The sequence below is a fragment of the Pyrus communis genome, chromosome 8, assembly GCF_963583255.1.
Source record: "Pyrus communis chromosome 8, drPyrComm1.1, whole genome shotgun sequence".
Lineage (NCBI taxonomy): Eukaryota > Viridiplantae > Streptophyta > Magnoliopsida > Rosales > Rosaceae > Pyrus > Pyrus communis.
The window spans coordinates 173,160-192,716 of record NC_084810.1 but is presented as its reverse complement, the minus strand read 5'-3'; the positions used below and the strand labels follow the sequence as shown (position 1 = coordinate 192,716).

At 38.2% G+C, this 19,557-nt stretch overlaps 3 protein-coding genes across 3 annotated transcripts; 1 reads left to right on the top strand and 2 right to left on the bottom strand.

Moving 5' to 3' along the window:
• Positions 1–7,348: 7,348 nt before the first annotated feature.
• LOC137743429 (uncharacterized) lies at positions 7,349–10,300 on the top strand. Its single transcript, XM_068483317.1, has 3 exons — positions 7,349–7,702; positions 7,842–8,284; positions 8,826–10,300. Exons 1-3 carry the CDS (start codon positions 7,583–7,585, stop codon positions 10,114–10,116), a joined length of 1,854 nt encoding a protein of 617 aa, XP_068339418.1. The 5' UTR covers positions 7,349–7,582; the 3' UTR covers positions 10,117–10,300.
• A 3,611-nt stretch (positions 10,301–13,911) lies between these two features.
• On the bottom strand, positions 13,912–19,404 carry LOC137742751 (BRCT domain-containing protein At4g02110-like). Its single transcript, XM_068482693.1, has 10 exons — positions 18,836–19,404; positions 18,634–18,723; positions 18,387–18,491; positions 18,018–18,119; positions 17,826–17,910; positions 17,669–17,738; positions 17,475–17,519; positions 15,124–17,388; positions 14,807–15,008; positions 13,912–14,601 (listed from the first exon to the last, which is right to left on the bottom strand). The coding sequence occupies exons 1-8, from the start codon at positions 18,917–18,919 to the stop codon at positions 17,163–17,165; spliced, it is 807 nt and encodes a 268-aa protein (XP_068338794.1). The 5' UTR covers positions 18,920–19,404; the 3' UTR covers positions 13,912–14,601; positions 14,807–15,008; positions 15,124–17,162.
• LOC137741764 (uncharacterized) lies at positions 14,023–16,916 on the bottom strand. The gene is made up of 3 exons (XM_068481483.1): positions 15,124–16,916; positions 14,807–15,008; positions 14,023–14,601 (listed from the first exon to the last, which is right to left on the bottom strand). The coding sequence occupies exons 1-3, from the start codon at positions 16,914–16,916 to the stop codon at positions 14,023–14,025; spliced, it is 2,574 nt and encodes an 857-aa protein (XP_068337584.1).
• Positions 19,405–19,557: the final 153 nt, after the last annotated feature.

Below are 19,557 nucleotides of genomic sequence, written 5' to 3'. Positions count from 1 at the left end.
ACGCATGCATCACATTGTTGAGGGATGTGTGTAGTTTAACGGCTTGGTTCATGAACCGTGCCTTAAAATATCGAAAGCACCTTTGATTGAAGTCACTAGTGTTTACATATAAACTTGGATTAATTTAAATTAATTGGAGACTTGTCAACCTATATAACCAACTCTTCTTCGTTTCAAGCGTGGTGGGTGTAAGGGAATTATAATCAGGGATGAGATGAAAACATAGAACTCAAAAGCTGCAATATATTTAAAAGAAATAAAAATTTACATATATTAGTAAATCAGTAAGGGAATTATAATCAGAGTTGAGATGAAAACATAGAACTCAAAAGCTGCAATATATTTAAAAGAAATAAAAATTTACATATATTAGTAAATCTCGTGAGTTCAAAATTCAAATAAATGTATTGTATTTAAAATAGAAATAAAAATGGAATGGGTGACATTATTAGATAGCAACTTTTGAGCAGAGCAACAAGCAAGAGTCACACCACCACCACCACTGAGAGTGTCTGAGAGGATGTGTCTGAGTCTCTGAGAGAGTGTGTATAAGCATTTCCAACCCAACCCACTCCAATCCCAATTAGGCTGGCTTTGTTGGCCATTTTCACTCATCAAGCGAATAAACCAAGAGAACTGGTTAACGTCGTCATAAAGCTGCACGTCTTTGCACATGGGACTGGGACGGACGGATACCTTCTTCCCACGTGAAATGTCATCCACAAGACACGTGCGTCCCTCTCTTCTGCAGCTGCACAGCACAGGGTTATATATTTAGCTTAGGGAAAGCCGAAAGCCTCTCATTGGATGAATTCACCCACTAATCTCATAGTTAATTAATTAATCATCATCACTGTAAAATAATAATAATAATAATGCCGTCAAATTGAGCAAAGTGCAAGAAGCTTAATTATCCATGTTTAAGAGAATATTTAGGAGCTCACGTCACATATTGCCCCCTTGGACACAAACATGTCTTTGAGAATGGGATCGAGCGTTTCCAATTAATTAACTAGTACACAATTTTAATCAAGTTTCTTTGTTTAAGGATTTAATCCCTGTATTATATAAACTTTCAGTACTAAAGATTGGAAAGAGAGATCGATCCCCTACTTTTCTCCTTGCATGACGATGCTAGCTATTGCTGCTTCTCTCTCTATTCTCCCTTTTAACAAGGATTCATCTTCATCTTCTTGGAAGCACTAATTCATACAATAATTAATAGATGAGGTGGGAATTCATTTTCTGGAAAGCAGCATATATAATGGAATTCTATACTTATATATAGTCGAATATCGAATAAGTTCCTCACCTTTACCTTTTTTCCTGCTTTCTTTACTGACTACTTAGGGGAATGTTTTAAGCCGACGGATAAGAATCTTACCTATGTATGTGCTTAGATCTATGTATCTATAAGACTTCATGCGTGTTTCCACCAAGGAACAAGAGCTTGAATACGAAGATAATGTTTTAAGCCAGTCACGAAATGTCATGTAGAAATGTTAAAACACATGACAACATGTAAAAGTTTTGAAATATCGTCACTTTAATGTCCCGTTGCATGTAATTAAGTCACTCTTCTACCAAAATATACATGCAAACCAATAAATGCAAGTATTAGTGATATATATATATATATATATATATATATGTATGTATGTGTACATATGCAAGTATTTGGGATCTCTCAAATAATTTTATTTGAGGGACACATTGTGATGGGCATTATGTAACTTTTTAACGATCCAAATCATCTATATTTTAGTACATTATTCATGATCATCCTTGCAAAAACTTAGACAAATCCAAAACCGTTAAGCCACATTCATTTGTAGTGAAGAAAATAGATGAATTCTTCAAAGAAGCACTAAAATGGCTACCTTCTAATTAAGTGGTCAAATGATTTTGGATTTTGATGAATCTTTGCAAGAATGATTTATGAATTAAGATATGAACATTCAATAGTTAGATCGTCACTCATCATAAATTCAGTCCAACAAGATAGATATGTTATAGAGTATATAACTTCGATCATAAGGATCAATTTCTAATCACGTAGCTTCATAATAATTCTATAAAGCTTTTGCATAATTTCCTTCAGAGTGAGCAGACATCTGTTACTGCATGTTGTCATTAAATTCAAAAAATCTTCATTCTAGAAACGTAAATGAGATTTTCATCTCATACGGCTCCTTCTTTATGCGCATAATGATAATAATACATGGAATAAAAAATAAATAAAATATCCTCCTTATAAACTAAAGGGGGCAGAAGTGATAGTGGGCTGGTTTGATATTGTTATGCTTTGAAAAAAAACTGATTCTGCTGTGTTGTGAGAATAAGCTCATTTTTGCTGCTTCACGTTTTCATCTTTTTTTCATCCAAAACTGTGAAAATAAGTTGTTTTTAAGTGTTTACCAAACACCTTTTTGAGCTCAACTTTTTTTATATACCCACTTTTTATAAAAGTACTTCAGTACCAAACAAGTACTTACAATCCACTTTGACTCATTTTTATAGTTTACAGGCTTTTGTATTACCTCTTCTCATTGAAATAGGATCCACACAAGGAAAAACGCTTGTCATTCGTTGGTTATTAGAGGCATCTCAAAAACGTTCAAGTCGAAATATGGTTTTCAAATTAAGTTCCGAATTAGTAGATGTTGCCAACGGGAGTAACGATGCTTTGGGTCGTTTATCAATATCAGTAATTTCAAGTACGGTTCTATGGGAAGGAATTTACCCCACTATTCCAACCGGGGAGAACAGGCCGTTCAACAAGGGTTATCTACATATCTACATGCATGTCCTTCGTTACAAGCAGAGGGAAATGGCAGAAAACAAAAGTTTCCAAGACCTTGCCACCCTGCCTCACCCTGACATACAAATGATGAGATCCTTTCCTCCTTTTCAGAACGTACGTACCACGTAGAGTGGACACGGCATGTGTTCGAACAGAACACAAACGGGGTACTACTTTCATACAGATTAAAAAAAAAACAACATATTTTTCGCATATATTCATGATATATATACTTGAGAGCAGTAACCTGAACTCCATAAAATTGAACTACCTCCCTCCCTCCTAGTCCTAGCTAGATTTCTCTCTTCTGTTTCCTCCAAAGAGTCCAGCTGATGGACAGATGGGAAAAAGAGACAGAGATAATACTCTAATATATAGAATCCCAATTTGTTATATATAAATAAATATATATATATATATATATATATATATATATATATATATATATATATATATATATATATTCCTCAAGGCTCCAACGCCAGAAAATGAAAATGATCGGCCTGAAATAATTCACTTACCATATTACAATACCAAACCAAATTAAAATATATAAGAGACAAGACACGTAGTAATTAATTAATACGTAGGCAGCTAGCTCACAACAGATTGACGTACATGCAAATGCAACAATATCGATCGATCATGTATTGATGGCTTGTACCTAAATGGGCCGTCTCATCAAGTTATAAGGAAGGAAGAAGTTTCCCAAGGTTTACAAGCTGGAATTCTAAATTCTTAGCTGTACAACGACGCGTCGCAGCCATCTCATATCTCATATCTCTGTGTGTGAATATCGGAAGAAACCAAACCTCTTGGCCTGGCTTTGCCTTGTAGACGTGCGTGAGTCCAAAATGGTCCCTAACCTATGGGAGCAAGAGCAACAAATTTATCCTCCATTATTGTCTAGTATGTCTCCATCCCATAATAATCTCATTCGAACAGGAAATTTTAGTATTTCATCAATCATATATATCCTCCATTCTTAATATTAATTACATCATCGACAATTATATTTTAACGAACAGAACGATTTTATTGACCTTGTATTTATTTTAAGGCACTTTATTGAAACAAAGCTTCAAACACCTTACATGTATTTTAGGGCTCGTTTGGTAACCATTTTGTTTTTCATTTTTTATTTTCATTTTTGTGTTAGAGATATAAGAGAAATACATGCATGAGAGAAATGAGGGATATAGAAGAGTTACTAATGATGGTATGGGAAATGTTTAATCCAAAATAAACTTATAAGGAAAAGCACACAAAATGAAAATAAAAAATAAAAAACGTTTGAAGTTATTAGTTTCACTTTCAAAATTTTGTTTTCATTCATTATTTATTTATTTTCGTGTTTCACACTATTGTTCTTTATCCTTCCTTTCTCCCATACATATACTTCATTTGTATCTCAAACACAACGTTTGAAAACTAAAACGAAAATAAAATGGTTATCAAACATGACCTTTAATTTTTTGAACAACGCAAACTATGAGGCATATAATCCTCATGCTAATAGCCAATGAGAAGGACTCCATTAGTTAAATATAATTATTGTACATGAAATTAATTAAGAATATCTGTCGAATTTTAATTAGTTTGGTTCATATAATTTTGGTGAGTTACAGAAATGAGCATGATTATTAAGTTAATATATATTGCAAGAGATATCAGCATACACAATAGAGAAAGATGAATGCTATGCTAGTAATTAAGAAATGAAGGGGTGCATTAATTCGTTTATGATTTTGAGTTTATTAATTTATTGCCTGCAGGGATTTGGGGCGAATTATATATTCCTATAATGGATTAATATAAGCTGCCGTTGCTATCTGTATTCTGTTATATGAAGTTGGGGTGGGGATCATGTGCGATATTAAAACGATTGATCCTACAACAGACACTATATAACCACACACACACAGAGTAAATAGATATAATACAAATTCAGAGCTAGTCATATACACACACACACACACACAACACACACAAGGATTATTATATGATATGTTGTTAGAGAAACCATTTACTTGAATTATATTTTGTAAACTAAATAATATAACGATAAATAATTAAATTTATTATTTAATAATTAAAAAAAAATTCAACTATCAACCACCATTTCATGTGATCTAAAAATATAATCTCTCTTACGAAGTCTTATTATATATATCCAACTCCAACGCCAATAATGTATTGAAAATGGTACCAAAGGAAAGGAGGGCATTGCCATCGCCATCGTGGTGGTGGCGGCAGCAACTAGCAACTAGCAAGCATTGTTCAAGAGTCTGGCTGATCTGGACACCGGCAGTGGTCCTTGAAACTTGGGACCCAGCACGAGGAAATGACACGTAGACAGTGGGCTTAGAGGATCACAGGGTGAGGTGGCCAAGAGAATGGTAGGAAAGGAATGAATGAGTTTTGTGAGGGTAAATAGGGTTTGGAGTTTGGTGGGGGCACGGCGCTCCCCACTTCTCCAGACTCCAGGCAGCCGCACAGGAGAGAGGAAAGGGAAAGGAGGGAAAAGTTAATTATATAAGCTCATGCTGGCTGATGCTGCTTGCAAGTCGCGATCCATATATCCATCCATATTTCATGTGCATTCATTCATTCACTCAAAGAAATGTGGAATGCGGGTGAAAAATTATAAAAGCAAAGCAAAAGGAAAAGCATGATTCCTGTGCCTTGCAATGCAATGCAAGGGTCACTTTCTCTACTTTCACCCCGGCCTTTAAAATTCCTTGTTTTTCCTTCTAAATATATCAATTTCCTTGTTTGCTTGCTCGCTAGCTTATCATCCAATTGACCCACTCTAATTATATTTATTAATCTTCTCTTCCTCAATTTCTCTATTCTTTATAATATCCTATTTATTTTACTGACCGTCAAATCATTAGATTCACTATCTTTCTCTTATTTTTTGAGATTGAATGACAAAACTTATCGTATTCTCAATCATCCAATTCAAATAAGGAAAATAATATATTCTTTAACTGGGGATTATGTAAAGAAAAAGGTTGCTACTAATATAAGCTTTTGGTTTATTTTATGAAACTTGCTTAATAAATCAATCGAACATTTGAAATTGCTTTTTGTATTGCTAAAGAAGCATCTTACACTCCGGCCCCCAAAAAAAGAAAGAAAATATCAAAGCATCTCCACATGTCACACTATCCCACACATGTAATGTAATACATTTGGTAGCATTTCTTGAATAATTTGACCACTCATATGAAACAACATATATTTAATTAGTAATAAAAATAACAGATATGCTCTACTTAACAACCCTCTAATCAATTAATCAAAATATTTGAAACTCTAAGCATGTATCAACACGTATTGGAAATTACTTTGCTTTTTTAATTGTGTAAGATTAAATTAATAGAGTCAATTAACTAATCAAATACTTAACATGTCTATGTTTAGGTGTGGATTCGGAAATGACGTATTTTAATTATACAGTTGATCATAATCCACAAAGCAGCATGAAATTATATGTAAATGGAAGACAAGTTGATAATTAATGAAGGAAAACCAATAATCTGAGCAAGTAAATCTTAAAAAAAGGTTTCCTTTATAGGATAAAAGATAAACATGAGTAAAGTAGTGCATTTGGATGCCTTCATTCTTCAATTCATTTTTGGTTTTCCTTTCTTTTCAAAAGATCATTCCCATTTTAACATCATTCACTAATCAATGATTCAAGGCAAAAGGTCAAGTAAATCCAATATATTATTACAACGAGCCCATACCTTCTTTTTAATATTAATGTGAATCAAACATGAAACTTCCATACATTTATAAATTTCTACTTTATTTGCCGATATATATACCTAAAACATAGACTAGTTAACTTGCGAGGAAGCTAGAAAAAAAAATTAAAATACGAATTAGAACAAAAAAATTAATATAATATTTAATTTAAAATTGAGTACAAAATAATATTATTATGACATTGATCACAATTTAATAAAAGGATAGCAAAAAAAAATGATAGAATAATTACTGAATGAATCGAACCTAATAAAGTGAACTCAGCCTAGTAATAAGTCACAAAATTAGACTTTTATCAAGTTTAATTAAAATTAATTAATAATTCAAGCATGGTGTTTTTTATTTTAATTTTAAAATTTATTAAGTATTTTGAGTATTTATTAATTCATTAGTCGGAGTTTTGGGGGCAAATTTGTGGTTCCTTATCTTGTGCGGCCAGAAGTTTGAACCCAAGGACCCGTGATTGATCACTGGGTATATCTAGTCGGAATCATGCGGTGACCGGGTGCACCCAGTGTCATTGGTCATATCGCAGGGTCGTAGGATTGAGAGACTTGGGAGAGAATCTAACCACTGTGTGCAGTGAGAGGTATGTGCCTGGTGGCGCCAGCTATTAACTTCTAGGATCAAACCCCTTTTTCTCTCTTTTATTTATTATTAAACTTAATTTTATTTTAATTATCAAGAGTCAAAGCTGGCAATTTCTTTTATTAATAAGAATAATAATAAAAATGAGGGCTTTGTTCTCTCCACCACCTTCTTCCCACCTCTTATATTTACTCTCCAAAATTTTGAGCAGATTTTAAATGCTCCTCCTCCTGCTCCTCCCTCTCTCTCCTTCTCTTATCTTCGTACTCCCTTTTTTTAATTTTTTGCTTCCATATATAAATACACAATTGTCCTTCCTTCCCTTCGGCCTTCCCTTCCCTTCCCTTGTTTGGAAGGGAATATTGCAGAGAGGAAAAGAGAAGAGAGGAAAGGAGAGGAGAGGAGAAGGGGTTGATGGTGATTGGTGAAGTCTCTTACAAGAGATTAACAGCAACAATGGCTGCTACTCATTCATCTTCCTGTCTCTCTTCCACTTCCAATGAGAAGAAGCACTGGTGGCTTAGCACCCGAAAGGTATTGCTTTTCATCTTATTTCTTACTTACCACTTGATTCATTCTTTTCTCAATAAAGGCATTCAAATTTGTAGAGACATGAATGTTGATTGCACAGGTTGTTAATGTTTCAACTTTGCTGGTAATATTGATTGCACAGGTTGTGGAAAAGTATATGAAAGACGCCAGAAGCCTGATTACGACCAACGAACACAGCGAGATCGCATCGGCTGTGGGCCTTCTGGACGCGGCTCTCTCCATCTCCCCCCGCCTCGAGGAAGCCCTCGAACTCAAAGCCAGGTCTCTCCTCTATCTCCGCCGCTTCAAGGAGGTGGCCGATATGCTCCAGGACTACATTCCCAGCCTCAAAATGGCAACCGACGACGCTTCCTCCTCCTCCTCCTCCTCCTCCTCTGGGGGCTCTGACACTTCGTCTCAGCCGCTTTCCCGGGAGCGAGTGAAGCTTCTCTCCTCCAACAGCGGCAACTCGTCCTCCGGGCCGCCGGAACGGGATCCTTCCTTCAAGTGCTTCTCTGTCTCGGACTTGAAGAAGAAGGTGATGGCAGGCCTCTGTAAAAACGGCGAAAAGGAAGGGCAATGGAGGTAAAGTACAGCCTGTCGGATTGATTGATTGATTGGTTGATTGATGATTGATTGCTTGCTATGCTCTGTTCCATTGGTTTTCCAAATTGGCATTATTTATTTTCAGATCAGCCTTCTTGTTGTGCCTTTACGTTTCACTACTAAATGCACTGCCAACTGTTTTAAATGAAATTCTCGATTTTATATATTTCAAAAGAGAGATCCATTTTAACCGGTTACGTTGTAACGTTGGTAATGTGTCCCCAGTTTGTAAGTTTTGGTAGACTTTTGTAGTTGAGTTGGAATAAAACTTTGTCCTAAGAGTTTTTTTTTACAAATTGGACATGACAAGAATGAAATCCAGTCGTGTTCCAGAAATTTTGACTTCCAAATTTGCAGAGCCAGCTAACAATTTTTAAAATATAAATAAAATATAGGATTTGCCTAATTGCCGTGTGCCCCACATTATTATTATAAACTTTAATCTTTAGTTATGGTACCATGTCTTGTTTTTAATTACTTATTAATGCTAATTGCGTTAATTTACCAATTGGCGACACAGGTATTTGGTACTGGGCCAGGCGTGTTGCCACCTCGGCCTAATGGAGGACGCCATGGCTCTCCTCCAGACCGGGAAACGCCTCGCCACTGCCGCATTCCGCCGCCAGAGCATATGCTGGTCCGACGACAGTTTCTCTCTGTCCAGCTTCAATCCCTCCAACGACATGCTCTCTTCCGCCAACGCACCCGCCACGCCTCCTAGGATGTTATCCGAGTCCGAAACCGTTACCCATCTCCTCACCCACATTAAGCTCCTCCTCCGCCGCCGAACTGCCGCAATCGCTGCCCTCGACGCAGGCCTTTACTCCGAGGCTATCCGCCACTTCTCCAAAATTTTGGACGGCCGCCGTGGAGCTCCACAGGGATTCCTGGCAGAGTGCTACATGCAGCGCGCCTCTGCTTTCCGGGCAGCGGGGCGGATTGCCGAGGCTATCGCGGACTGCAATCGGACTCTGGCTCTTGAGCCGAGTTGTATACAAGCATTGGACACGAGAGCCTCACTTTTGGAGACCATCCGGTGTTTGCCGGATTGCCTACATGACCTGGAACACTTGAAGCTTTTGTACAACTCCATCTTGAGGGATCGGAAGCTGCTGGGGCCGGCGTGGAAGCGGCACAACGTGAGGTACAGGGAGATTCCGGGGAGGCTGTGTTTGCTGACGACCAAGATACAGCAATTGAAGCAGAGGGTGGCTTCGGGGGAAACAGGAAATGTGGATTACTATGCTTTGATTGGGTTGCGACGGGGGTGTTCGAGGTCCGAGTTGGAGAGAGCACATTTGCTGCTCTGTTTAAGGCACAAGCCCGATAAGGCCACCATTTTTATTGACCGGTGCGAGCTGGTGGATGATCGGGATGTAGATTCAATTAGGGATAAAGCGAAGATGTCAGCTCTGTTGCTTTACAGATTGCTGCAAAAGGGTTATTCAAACGTGATGGCAACCATCACGGAGGAGGAGGCAGCTGAGAAACAGAGGAAGAAAGCTGCAGCTGCATTACAGGGAGCTCAAGCAGCAGCAATGCAAGTGCATGTATCCCAAAACCAAGCCCAAGAATCTCAAGCAGCAGCAATGGAATCCTCCTCCTCCTCCTCTTGGTCTTCCAATTCTAGCAATAGGAATCGTAGTATTCATAACAAGAATAATATGCATTCGTCGTCATCGGAAGCGAAAGAAGCGGCGGCGTCGTTCCAAGGGGTGTTTTGCAGAGACATTGCGGTGGTGGGGAATTTGCTGTCGCAGGTTGGGTTTAACCGCCCAATTCCAGTCAAGTATGAGGCACTGAGCTGCTGATTGAAAAATTGCAAGTACAATACCGGCGGGAAGAATCTTGCTTCATTTTGTTTTCTGTCTGTAGTCTGTACAAACCAAAAAAAAAAAAAAGAATATTTCAAGACGTGTACAAATTTTCTACTTTCTGAATTTTTTGCTTTTATCGGATCATATAAACCAACCGCATTAACACTTAAAAGTACTAATTCAAACACAATAATCACATTATTTGGTTTATCAAAATTGGTCTACTTAGCATTATTCTAAAAAAAAATATTAAGTTGTAAGAAGCTATTAATTTTTAACAGTTTAAAATTCTAAAATACAATAAAACTAAATAAATAAAAAGAAAAACCAGAAAATAGGAAAACAAAAACTTTAATTGCTGAATCTAGCAAGATTAACAACTTTTATGGCTGTCTAAGAGTGATTTAGTCGCTGAAGCTTCAGCAGGCATCCATGAACTCTTGTTGTTTCTTTCCACTCTCTCCCCCTTTCTCGTTTCTCCTTCCTTCCATTGCAAAGCTTCAGTAAAACAATAATAATCAATAATTATGCATCTCCCATTCTCCATCTCTGTGTGAAGTGCTGGTTGGGGGAGCGGAATACGCTTTATTTATTTATTCACATATTTTACTCGATAAATTATTCCACTGTTACTTTGCAACCCCGTAAAGAGCTACTAGATCAAGAAAAAATAGTAATGCTACTGCTACTGCGCATACACACACACACAGATTTATGTAATGATATTACGGAATCCAGATACATTCATTTATTGATGCACGTGTTCGTAAATATAATACTGTTTTCAAATATATATATATATATATATATATAACATACGTACAACCGTTTGCGTTTGTGCAGGAGCATCATTATGTTTGTTTGTGGGGGATCCGATGACACATTTTTTTATACATTTTTTTTGTGAAACTAACTCTATATTGTATTTCAACGATCTGAAGGTTTTCTCTTAAAAATTATCTTTGTAAAATCATCAAAATTCAAAATCATATAACCGTTTGATTAAATTTAATGTTTATTTCTACAAGTGTATTCGTCCATTTTCAAGTTAGGATTATTTAAGAAGGGGAGAAGGAATGGGTGGAAATTAATGAGATGAAGAACAACCACTAGAATTACAGTACAGATGGGATTGAGATGGATCCAAAGGCAATTGGTTAATGGCTTTTGTAGCTAAACTGTAATTGCATTTATGGTTTTAGGTCCCAAAAAGCAAGGGGTTCTCTGTTCCATGGGAAATGTCTGTGCCTACTGGCTGCGCTGCTGCCCCATCCAAAACTTACCAAACTGTCAGTTTTCACTTTGCCGGAAAAGAGGACAGGATACGATCATACGACTGTTTGCCAATGCCAAATGCCAGAAAAAGATTGTATTGGCCCCGGCCTACCCAACCCCAGCAGGACCTAATAAATACACACACACACAACACTTCAGGGTTGTAAGTGAAAAGATTGTAGCAAAAATGCTCCTGTTTAAAAAACAGCAAACGGGTTACGGAACATTTACTCAAGTCACGGTTTCCTTTTCTTTTGTTGCAAGTGTGATGATATGAGCAGTGAGCTCCTTTTATCCCAATCACTCCGCTTTAGCTTCCATCCTTTCAATCCACTCTTCAGTTATGTTTTGCTTTTCTTAATTGGCTCCACCCTTTTATTTGTCCCTTTAAGAAACATCAACCAAAAAGATGATTTGGGAATTTCCAATTGTCACTAATCTAATCATCTTGTATGTATTATGATTAATCAAATTTACCAATCGGATCCAAATCTCTCTCTCTCTCTCTCTCTTTCTCTTTCTCTTTATATGTAACATATAATTGCCACATGTTCTTGGGGTGTTGAAAAGTAGTAGGTTAGCAACCACTTGTTAATAATCAACAATCCACAAGGCTGTAATTGCGCTCTTAATTACTCTCTCTCTTACTTTTTTTTTTCTTTTTTTTTTGTTATGCTCTCCGTGTGCTTTCATAAGGGTGGGTGGGTGGGTGTATGATGATATAATAAAGCAGGAGTACGCTAGTTCTAATGTTGGAAACCATTCACTGTAAAAAAACAAAAACAAAACAAAAAAAAAACGTGAAGATTGATGTTTTACACAATTGTAATGACTTTTAATCTATCAATGAAATCACTATTGTTTCTCTTCAAAAAAATGATAATAAATTTGGTAAAGTGGGTATAGATGGTAAAATTTGGTCACTCACTTTCTTTGACTTATATACCTTAATTTGCAGCATCCCTTTAGCCTTTTAGCTAGTTGTGGAAGTCCTGTTTTTTCTTTGTGTGTTGAAAACTTGAAAGTTGAACTCATTCACACTCCACACACCAACCCACCCCCTCCCCCAAAAACAGTCCCACCTCTTTTGGCAGTTTTTCCAATTGTTTCAGTTGGTTGAATGGTTCCCACTTTTATTCGCTCTGTCTCAACCCTCAAGCTAGTAAGCTACTACTATATGATTCTATGTGAGGGGCCACCAATAAGAAATGTCAACATGAGTGAGACGTCTCTTCTAATGTAGAGAAATGCTAAGAAAACTCTTTTTAAGTTGGACATAGACTCTCTGTCGTTTCATAATTTAACTTTAATTTTTATATCAACATTATAAAATATTGTATCAAAAACATATAACCGAAAGTTCATAGAGAGTTTCACTTTAAAAAAGTCTCTTTCGCATTTCTCTCTAATCTAACCTCGTCTCATCTCATCTCCTCATAGGATACTACCTTTTTCCATAATATATAGTGTACGGTTCTGAATATATCCTTTCAAGTTCGACCACTAATCACTAGAGTTAACCACTCTCAAGGCATGCTTCATCAGACAGAGTCTCTCTCTCTCTCTCTCTCTCAGAAGATAAGACATAGGTGATCGATGGCTCAGGAGGGAGGAGGTTGGATCGGATGGACCTCTGAGAGAGCACCAGAACTAGAAGAGAAGAGCTCAAGACTTCCAGGAATCCAAGTGATGGTAGGAGGGATTTTTTCAAAGTTTAGGACACACTTCGACTCAGAATGTTTACCCGGACACTTGAATCGAACTGTGCTAACCGATATCTGAAGGGTAACGAAGTCATAAAATGATGGTAATGTAGAAGGTGCTACTAATTTAAAACTTGAAGTAACTAATACTATTATGCGCATGTAAGCTGTGTTGAAATCTTATCGCAAAAGTGATGTCAGAGTATAAATAAATTGCAATAAAAATAAAGAACATTTACATCGTAAGGAGAAGCCTTCTTAATGTCAAATTTTGCTAGAAATTCTCGGTCACTAGAGCTTTGCCGCTAAATTAAACAAAAGTGAGTGGACCTATAAATAAAGTTTTGTAAAACGTTTTCAAAAAGTGTAACCCTTCGATGTAAAACAAGTATATAGCTTCCATAAAATACTACTTTGAGATAACAGTTGTACATGTACCCTGTATCATTCGACTTACGATACATGCCGGGTGCTATACAGTATTACATGGTACCCCACATGTTATCATATAAGTGAGAAAATTGATATTTTTTATGCCTCCAATGGTATTATAACATGTAGAGTGTTGAAGAATAGGATCTAATATCAATTATGTGACAAAGTAATATACAATTAATATATGAGAACTTCCACTCCTAACTCGAGCGGTGCCTTTTGCGACAAAATCTAACACCTAACAATAAGTTCAACATAAAGTACCTACTTAAATACCGGACAATTTAAAAATTTTCTGGTGGTGATAGAACTAGAAGTAAACAAACACGTGATGTATGAATGTTGTGATCATACATTAACATGGCCCAGTCACAACTCAGAAAACAACTTCACTTCTCTTCTCTTGTGTGCATTTATTAATCAAAATCAATATCATCGTACGATTACAGATTTACAATACAGTAGTTTTACTCTGCTCTACAAGCCATTAACTGTCAACCAACAAACCCTTCTTCCTTTTCTTGGAAGACTTGGTGCTGTTTTTGCTCCAACTACAGTTTGGACAAAACCAGTCATCCTCCGGAATACTTTCGAGCGGTGGACTGCAGCACTCGATATGAGTACCAATTCCACACCCCACGCTCCCACTTTCGTTGCCGCATATCAACATCACCTCTCCTCTCTCCCCACACCCACACACCACGCAAGCTATATCACTACCACCACCGCAACTAGAATCATCACCATCCTCACCTGTAAACGCTTCCCCCACCATGTCCTTCGCCCTGCTCTGCACTCTCTCAAATGACTTCTCTGCCCACGCATTGGTGTTGTATAGCACGTGTCTGTCAAGCCGGTGCCCAGGTTTGCACACGTACTCAACCAAGTAATCGGCCACAACGCAGGGTATCTCATGCTTCAACAACTCTTGTACCCACATATCGGCATGGGGCATGCCTGGACTGACAATGGCATAGTCAACCCCTGACTTAAGGAAGCGGGTGTAAGGAGGAGAAGTTGCCAAAATTGTTCCATCACCAGCCTTCATGACACGCTTCAGAGTATCCTGTTTGAAGACAAGAAGTGCACATTCTGGTTAACTCTCTAGTTGGCTTTCAATGGATTCCGAGCAATAACATCCCCCATAAGCATGAAAAAAGAATTGGACTATTTGAGAAAGATATCTAATGTTCTTTGGCAAAAGATAAGGCACAATTTGCATCAGAACAATGTAAAAAAAATCGAAATTAAAATTGGGAAAAATGACATACCAAAGGTGGTGCAATACATTCACCATATATGATAATGCGCATTCCGTGGAACGCACCATGGCCTGTTCTCTCTCTCAAGAGCCGCCACTTCCTTGGGGCCTCCAAATTGATGGTACCATTCTTGTACCATTCATAAGGTTCTTCTTCCAAAAACCTTCCTTCCTTATCACTAGCTTCCAGATAATCACTCTTAAGAATCCACCTGCACTCAACGTAGAAAACATTAAAGCATCCATTTGCACTGTGAAAATTCAATTAGCTGATCCCAAGAATCCCAGGATAAGGGCACGCTAATGAGATAACAATAACATAAATACCTTCCAGACGCTACAGCTGCAAAAAACTTTTCTGTCCTGCCAACTCGATCTGGAGAGATGAAGTGCGTTGCCTGGTAAGACCAGTGATGAGAATCCCAGCAACATTGTCCTTTCAAACGCTTGACAACTTTCTGAAACTCCTTTCTTTGAAATCTGTGCCCACTCAGAATAAACCTTACAGGTTCAATTTTATCTTTGCTTGGAGCCTTCCCTTCGGGTGTTGAAGGATTGTTACTTCTCTCCACAGATGTTTGAATTATCTTCAACGGAGTTATATCAGATTTAGCTGTTGATTTTTCTGCCTGCTGTTTGGACTTGCTTACAGTTTGATCTCCACCAACAGTTGGCCTGTTCTCCTTCATTTCGGAAGAGTTCTCTAACTTATTTTGGGGCACACCACGGCACTTAGATTTGCCTACTAAACCTGCACGTCTTTTTTCTTGTTTCTTCTCTGTCACCCCAGTGTTATCATTCCGAGTATTTTCCTCAGAGACAACTTTGTTAGGCTTCACAACATCCGTGACAGGGGGAACAGTTTTCAGCTTGGTTTTACCCAAAGCACGCTTTTTCCCTTGGTTCTTCTTTCCCTTGACAGCATTTCCGTTTGCAGTTGACTCAACCAGCAGATAAATGTTGTCAGATCCTGACTTGGCCATTACATCGCGAGGAGCACAGGCATCAGAGTGATCCTGTAGGTGCTGCTCCTGTCCTGAACTATCATCCATAGTAACACATTTACTTGTTGCCTGGGCCACCATACCCTTAGCTTCATGAAGTACATTCTCCAATTTATGTTCACTTTCTTCCTCCGGAGCCTCAGTTTCATCATCCATAGATTCACTGTTTTTCTCAGCAACATCTGCAGACATGTTAACATCTTTTCCCTCCACCTCGTTTGGGGGCTCAAAATTAACATCTGGACAGAGCACACCAAGCTTCGTGGGATCAGGGGATTTTTTAGTATCATTTAAGGAGGCATCTTTATATAAGTGCACAGACCCCTTTTGGCTAGCAGAAACTAACTTAGGCCAAGAACCTAGAGTCTTCTTGGACTTCACCTTCTGCTTAAGATGTTTTGTTACCAAGTCATTATTTCTCTCTTTAAGCAAGTTCAGACTAGCAGGGTCGTTGGAACTATTATTCACCGAATTTTCATTACTTGGAGATGAACCCCCCACATTTTGGGGCTGATTTTGCAGTTCCACCGTTTTGCTGACCGCAGTTGTAGTCTTTTCCTCAGCAGAATCTGCAATGCCAGGCTTGCTGGATAAGCTGGATTTTCTTAATCTTCGAAAAGTGGTTGGAGATGATTTCGTGTTTGTATTTTCATCTTTCCCCGTGTTTGAGATCGCAGCGGCAGAGAAAGTCAAAGCACTTGAATTTCCTGCAGCATTCAAATTGCCAGTTTTATCCAGAGAGTAGTCATCTTTTGCAACGATATAATGGCTAGTAGTCTCGCATGAACCATCAATCAAAGATGTAGGCTTTACTTTTGGAGATCTAATACTAGATGAAGGACTATGCATACTGCCTGATTTTGCACCCGGATTTGTCTTCTGTGATTTGGAGCTAGCATAAGAGAGATCCATCACCCTTTTCTGAGGAAATATACCACTTGACTCTTCTCTGTTCTGTAAATTAGTATCTTTTAAAGGGACTTCAACACAATTGGAGTCAAATTTTTCATCTGCTTGATCTGCGTTCAAAGTGTAAGAGGCCAAATCATCATTGGCATTTAATTTGCGAATGGGTACTTTAGAAGACACACTACCACGGCCTGATTTATATCCCATGTGTAGTGGAAGTGTTGGCCTCCATGAGGTTTGCCTTGAGTAGCTTAATTTCCCAGCCGAGTGAGAAGCCCTTTCAGCAGAACCACAATTAGTTATGAAATCATCTCTCACCTTAGGATCAGGGGTTCCGTGATGTTGATCATTTAGGTCACCGCCACCAGCAGCCCTCAACTGGCATGCATCCTGACAACTTAATCCCTTGGAAACATAAGAATTAGAAACACTTGAGGCTTGATCCAATTTATTCTAATTCCGAGGAACTGATAAGTTGCCAATGGCATTATTAAAAACCAAGGGAACATTAGGCATCTCTCCTTCTGGTATAGGCAATCTAGGTGTTGTTGGTGAGCCAGCTTTTATATTGTGAGGACTCTTATACATGCTTCTCACCCCAGCTTGCTTCACAAATGTGTTTTCAGCCTCATCTTCTGAATCTCTAGCCTCAGCTTCCATCATCTCCAGTTCATACCCACTGTTGAGAGAGTGAGTGATCAGCATATAAATTTGCAGGTCTATAGTGAAAAATATAGTTCAAAAGTTCACACGCAACCAACTCACCTAGTCTTGTACTTATCTTCTGGAAGAAGTTGCCAATCCCTTAAGCTGAAGCATGTAAAAAGGAGCTTAGACGGAAACAAATAAACAATTCATAGGGATGGAAAGTTTCTTTTCTTTTGTTTCAACAATCTGAATAGATGCCAAATAATATCAGAATTTTAAAACATAAGAGAGTGAACAGAACATGAACTTACCAATCTTCCAACCAATGATGGTTGACCAGCTTCATCTTTGGGATTTTCTTGGCAAGTTCGTACTTCTCCCCTGACAATATAAAAACCATTTGTTTCGTAGATATAAAAGTAAAGAGCTAAAGAAGAATGCATAACAGAGAATAGATAAAATGCATACCCTCAAATTTGTAGCACACGAGATGGGTGACTTTGTTTGCCACCAAGGGCTTAGAAAACTTAGCACCCATTAACCCAATCATGGTCTGATAAAGAAAACAAAAACAAATCACGAGACAGGCACATGTTACAAATCTCCAGTCTCCAGTAGGGCCTATATCAGAAGCATTGCCAAAAAACTAGAAATGCGTACCATAATGTCATCTCTATCTTGTCGTTGATATCCAGTCAAGCATACAATAAGTCCCTTGGCATCCGGAATACCATTCAAATCTCTAAGAGGTCTGTATATAATCTGTGCAAAAGGATAATATTAAAACAGAACAGTACTTGCAGACTCCAAGGTTCTTTAAACTATGGCAGCTCGAGTTTTCACATAAAGATTCAGTGAAATTGGAACTTTGAAACTGTGCATTATCATGTATTAAATAAATGAATAAATGGAAAACTTCACTGGGAATGAGGACATGTTCAAGAAGCTTGATCCCAAAACAAAAGAAAGGAGCAGAACTGGAAAATGATAAGACAAGTAAGACTGAGAAAGAAGGGAAACAAAACTCACCGAAGCAGGATCAACGGGGAGTCGAACATCAAAACTATGATGGACCCATAAAGCGGTGACGAGCGTCTTGGCGTCATTTCGAGCAGCAACACATACGGGATCATCCTACAAAATGTAGGAAAATGCACATAATACAGCATTCTTTCACTAATTCTACAATAAACGCAGAAACGGACACATAGCATGAACGTCTTAAAGCGTCAAAACAGAAGCTTGAAGAAGAAATTACAAGGAAAAATAGACTTACATACACAATTTTATCGACAATGACGTGGGTACAATTGGGGGAGTAGTGGGCAACATCCACTCCGCCGCAATCTACCAGCTTAGATCGAACCTACGCGATTCATAAACACAAAACTAAGCAAGGCTACCACATTACACATGGAAATATGAGATATTTGAAATTCCTTAGACTGAAGATACAAGGGGGAAGGAGGAAGGAGGACCTGGTGCTCGTCAAAGGGGTCAAATCCCAAGAGAAGGAAACGGACGCCGGCAAACGTCTCGGGCGTTGAACCTCCCCCCGTCATTGAAATTTGAATCCTTTCAACTCTCTCGCTCTCCCAGTGCGTGTCTCAGCAGTTAAATAACTAAAGCCTAGACCCAAGATTCATCCAGTAATAAAACCCAAAAAGGAAAAGGAAGAAAGGTGCGATTCAAGGGGTGAGGCTGCAATCTCATCTGCTTGCTTAAAGCCTAAAACTTGCGGAGGAAGACTCAGAGACCGACTCACTGTTCGGGGGGAAAAATGAAAATTATTGATTATTTTTTTTATTAAAAAAGGGAGGGATATTTGAATCCTTTCAACTCTCTCGCTCTCTCAGTTGCGTCTCAGCAGTGAAATAACTAAAGCCTAAACCCAAGATTCAACCAGTAATAAAACCCAAAAAGGAAAAGGAAGAAAGGCGCGATTCAAGGGGTGAGGGTGCAATGGCTTCTGCAATCTCATCTGCTTTGCTTAAAGCCTGAAACTTGTGGAGGAAGGCTCGCAGACCGACTCACTGTTCGGGGAAAAAATGAAAATGAAAATTATTATTATTTTATAATTAAAAAAGGTCGGGAATTTTCTTTCATTTTTTTCTTATTTTGGTGCAGTGGCGGGAGGTCTAATTTGTGCGAGCGCGCCACGTGGATCGGCGGCATGACAGATGTTGAACCGTATCGCTGC

Bases quoted from the DNA above. Each gene is read 5' to 3' on its own strand.
- LOC137741764 (XM_068481483.1), bottom strand. From the start codon at position 16,916: ATGGGATATAAATCAGGCCGTGGTAGTGTGTCTTCTAAAGTACCCATT. The intron at 15,009-15,123 runs GTATTTATGTTA...CGTTGAGTGCAG, and splicing joins GCAGCTGTAGCGTCTGGAAG to GTGGATTCTTAAGAGTGATT. The intron at 14,602-14,806 runs GTATGTCATTTT...GTCTTCAAACAG, and splicing joins AATGTATTGCACCACCTTTG to GATACTCTGAAGCGTGTCAT.
- LOC137742751 (XM_068482693.1), bottom strand. From the start codon at position 18,919: ATGACGGGGGGAGGTTCAACGCCCGAGACGTTTGCCGGCGTCCGTTTC. The intron at 18,120-18,386 runs GTGAGTTTTGTT...CCTTTTGCACAG, and splicing joins TCCCCGTTGATCCTGCTTCG to ATTATATACAGACCTCTTAG. The intron at 17,520-17,668 runs GTAAGTTCATGT...TACATGCTTCAG, and splicing joins CATCATTGGTTGGAAGATTG to CTTAAGGGATTGGCAACTTC.
- LOC137743429 (XM_068483317.1), top strand. From the start codon at position 7,583: ATGGTGATTGGTGAAGTCTCTTACAAGAGATTAACAGCAACAATGGCT. The intron at 7,703-7,841 runs GTATTGCTTTTC...TTGATTGCACAG, and splicing joins GGTGGCTTAGCACCCGAAAG to GTTGTGGAAAAGTATATGAA. The intron at 8,285-8,825 runs GTAAAGTACAGC...TTGGCGACACAG, and splicing joins GAAAAGGAAGGGCAATGGAG to GTATTTGGTACTGGGCCAGG.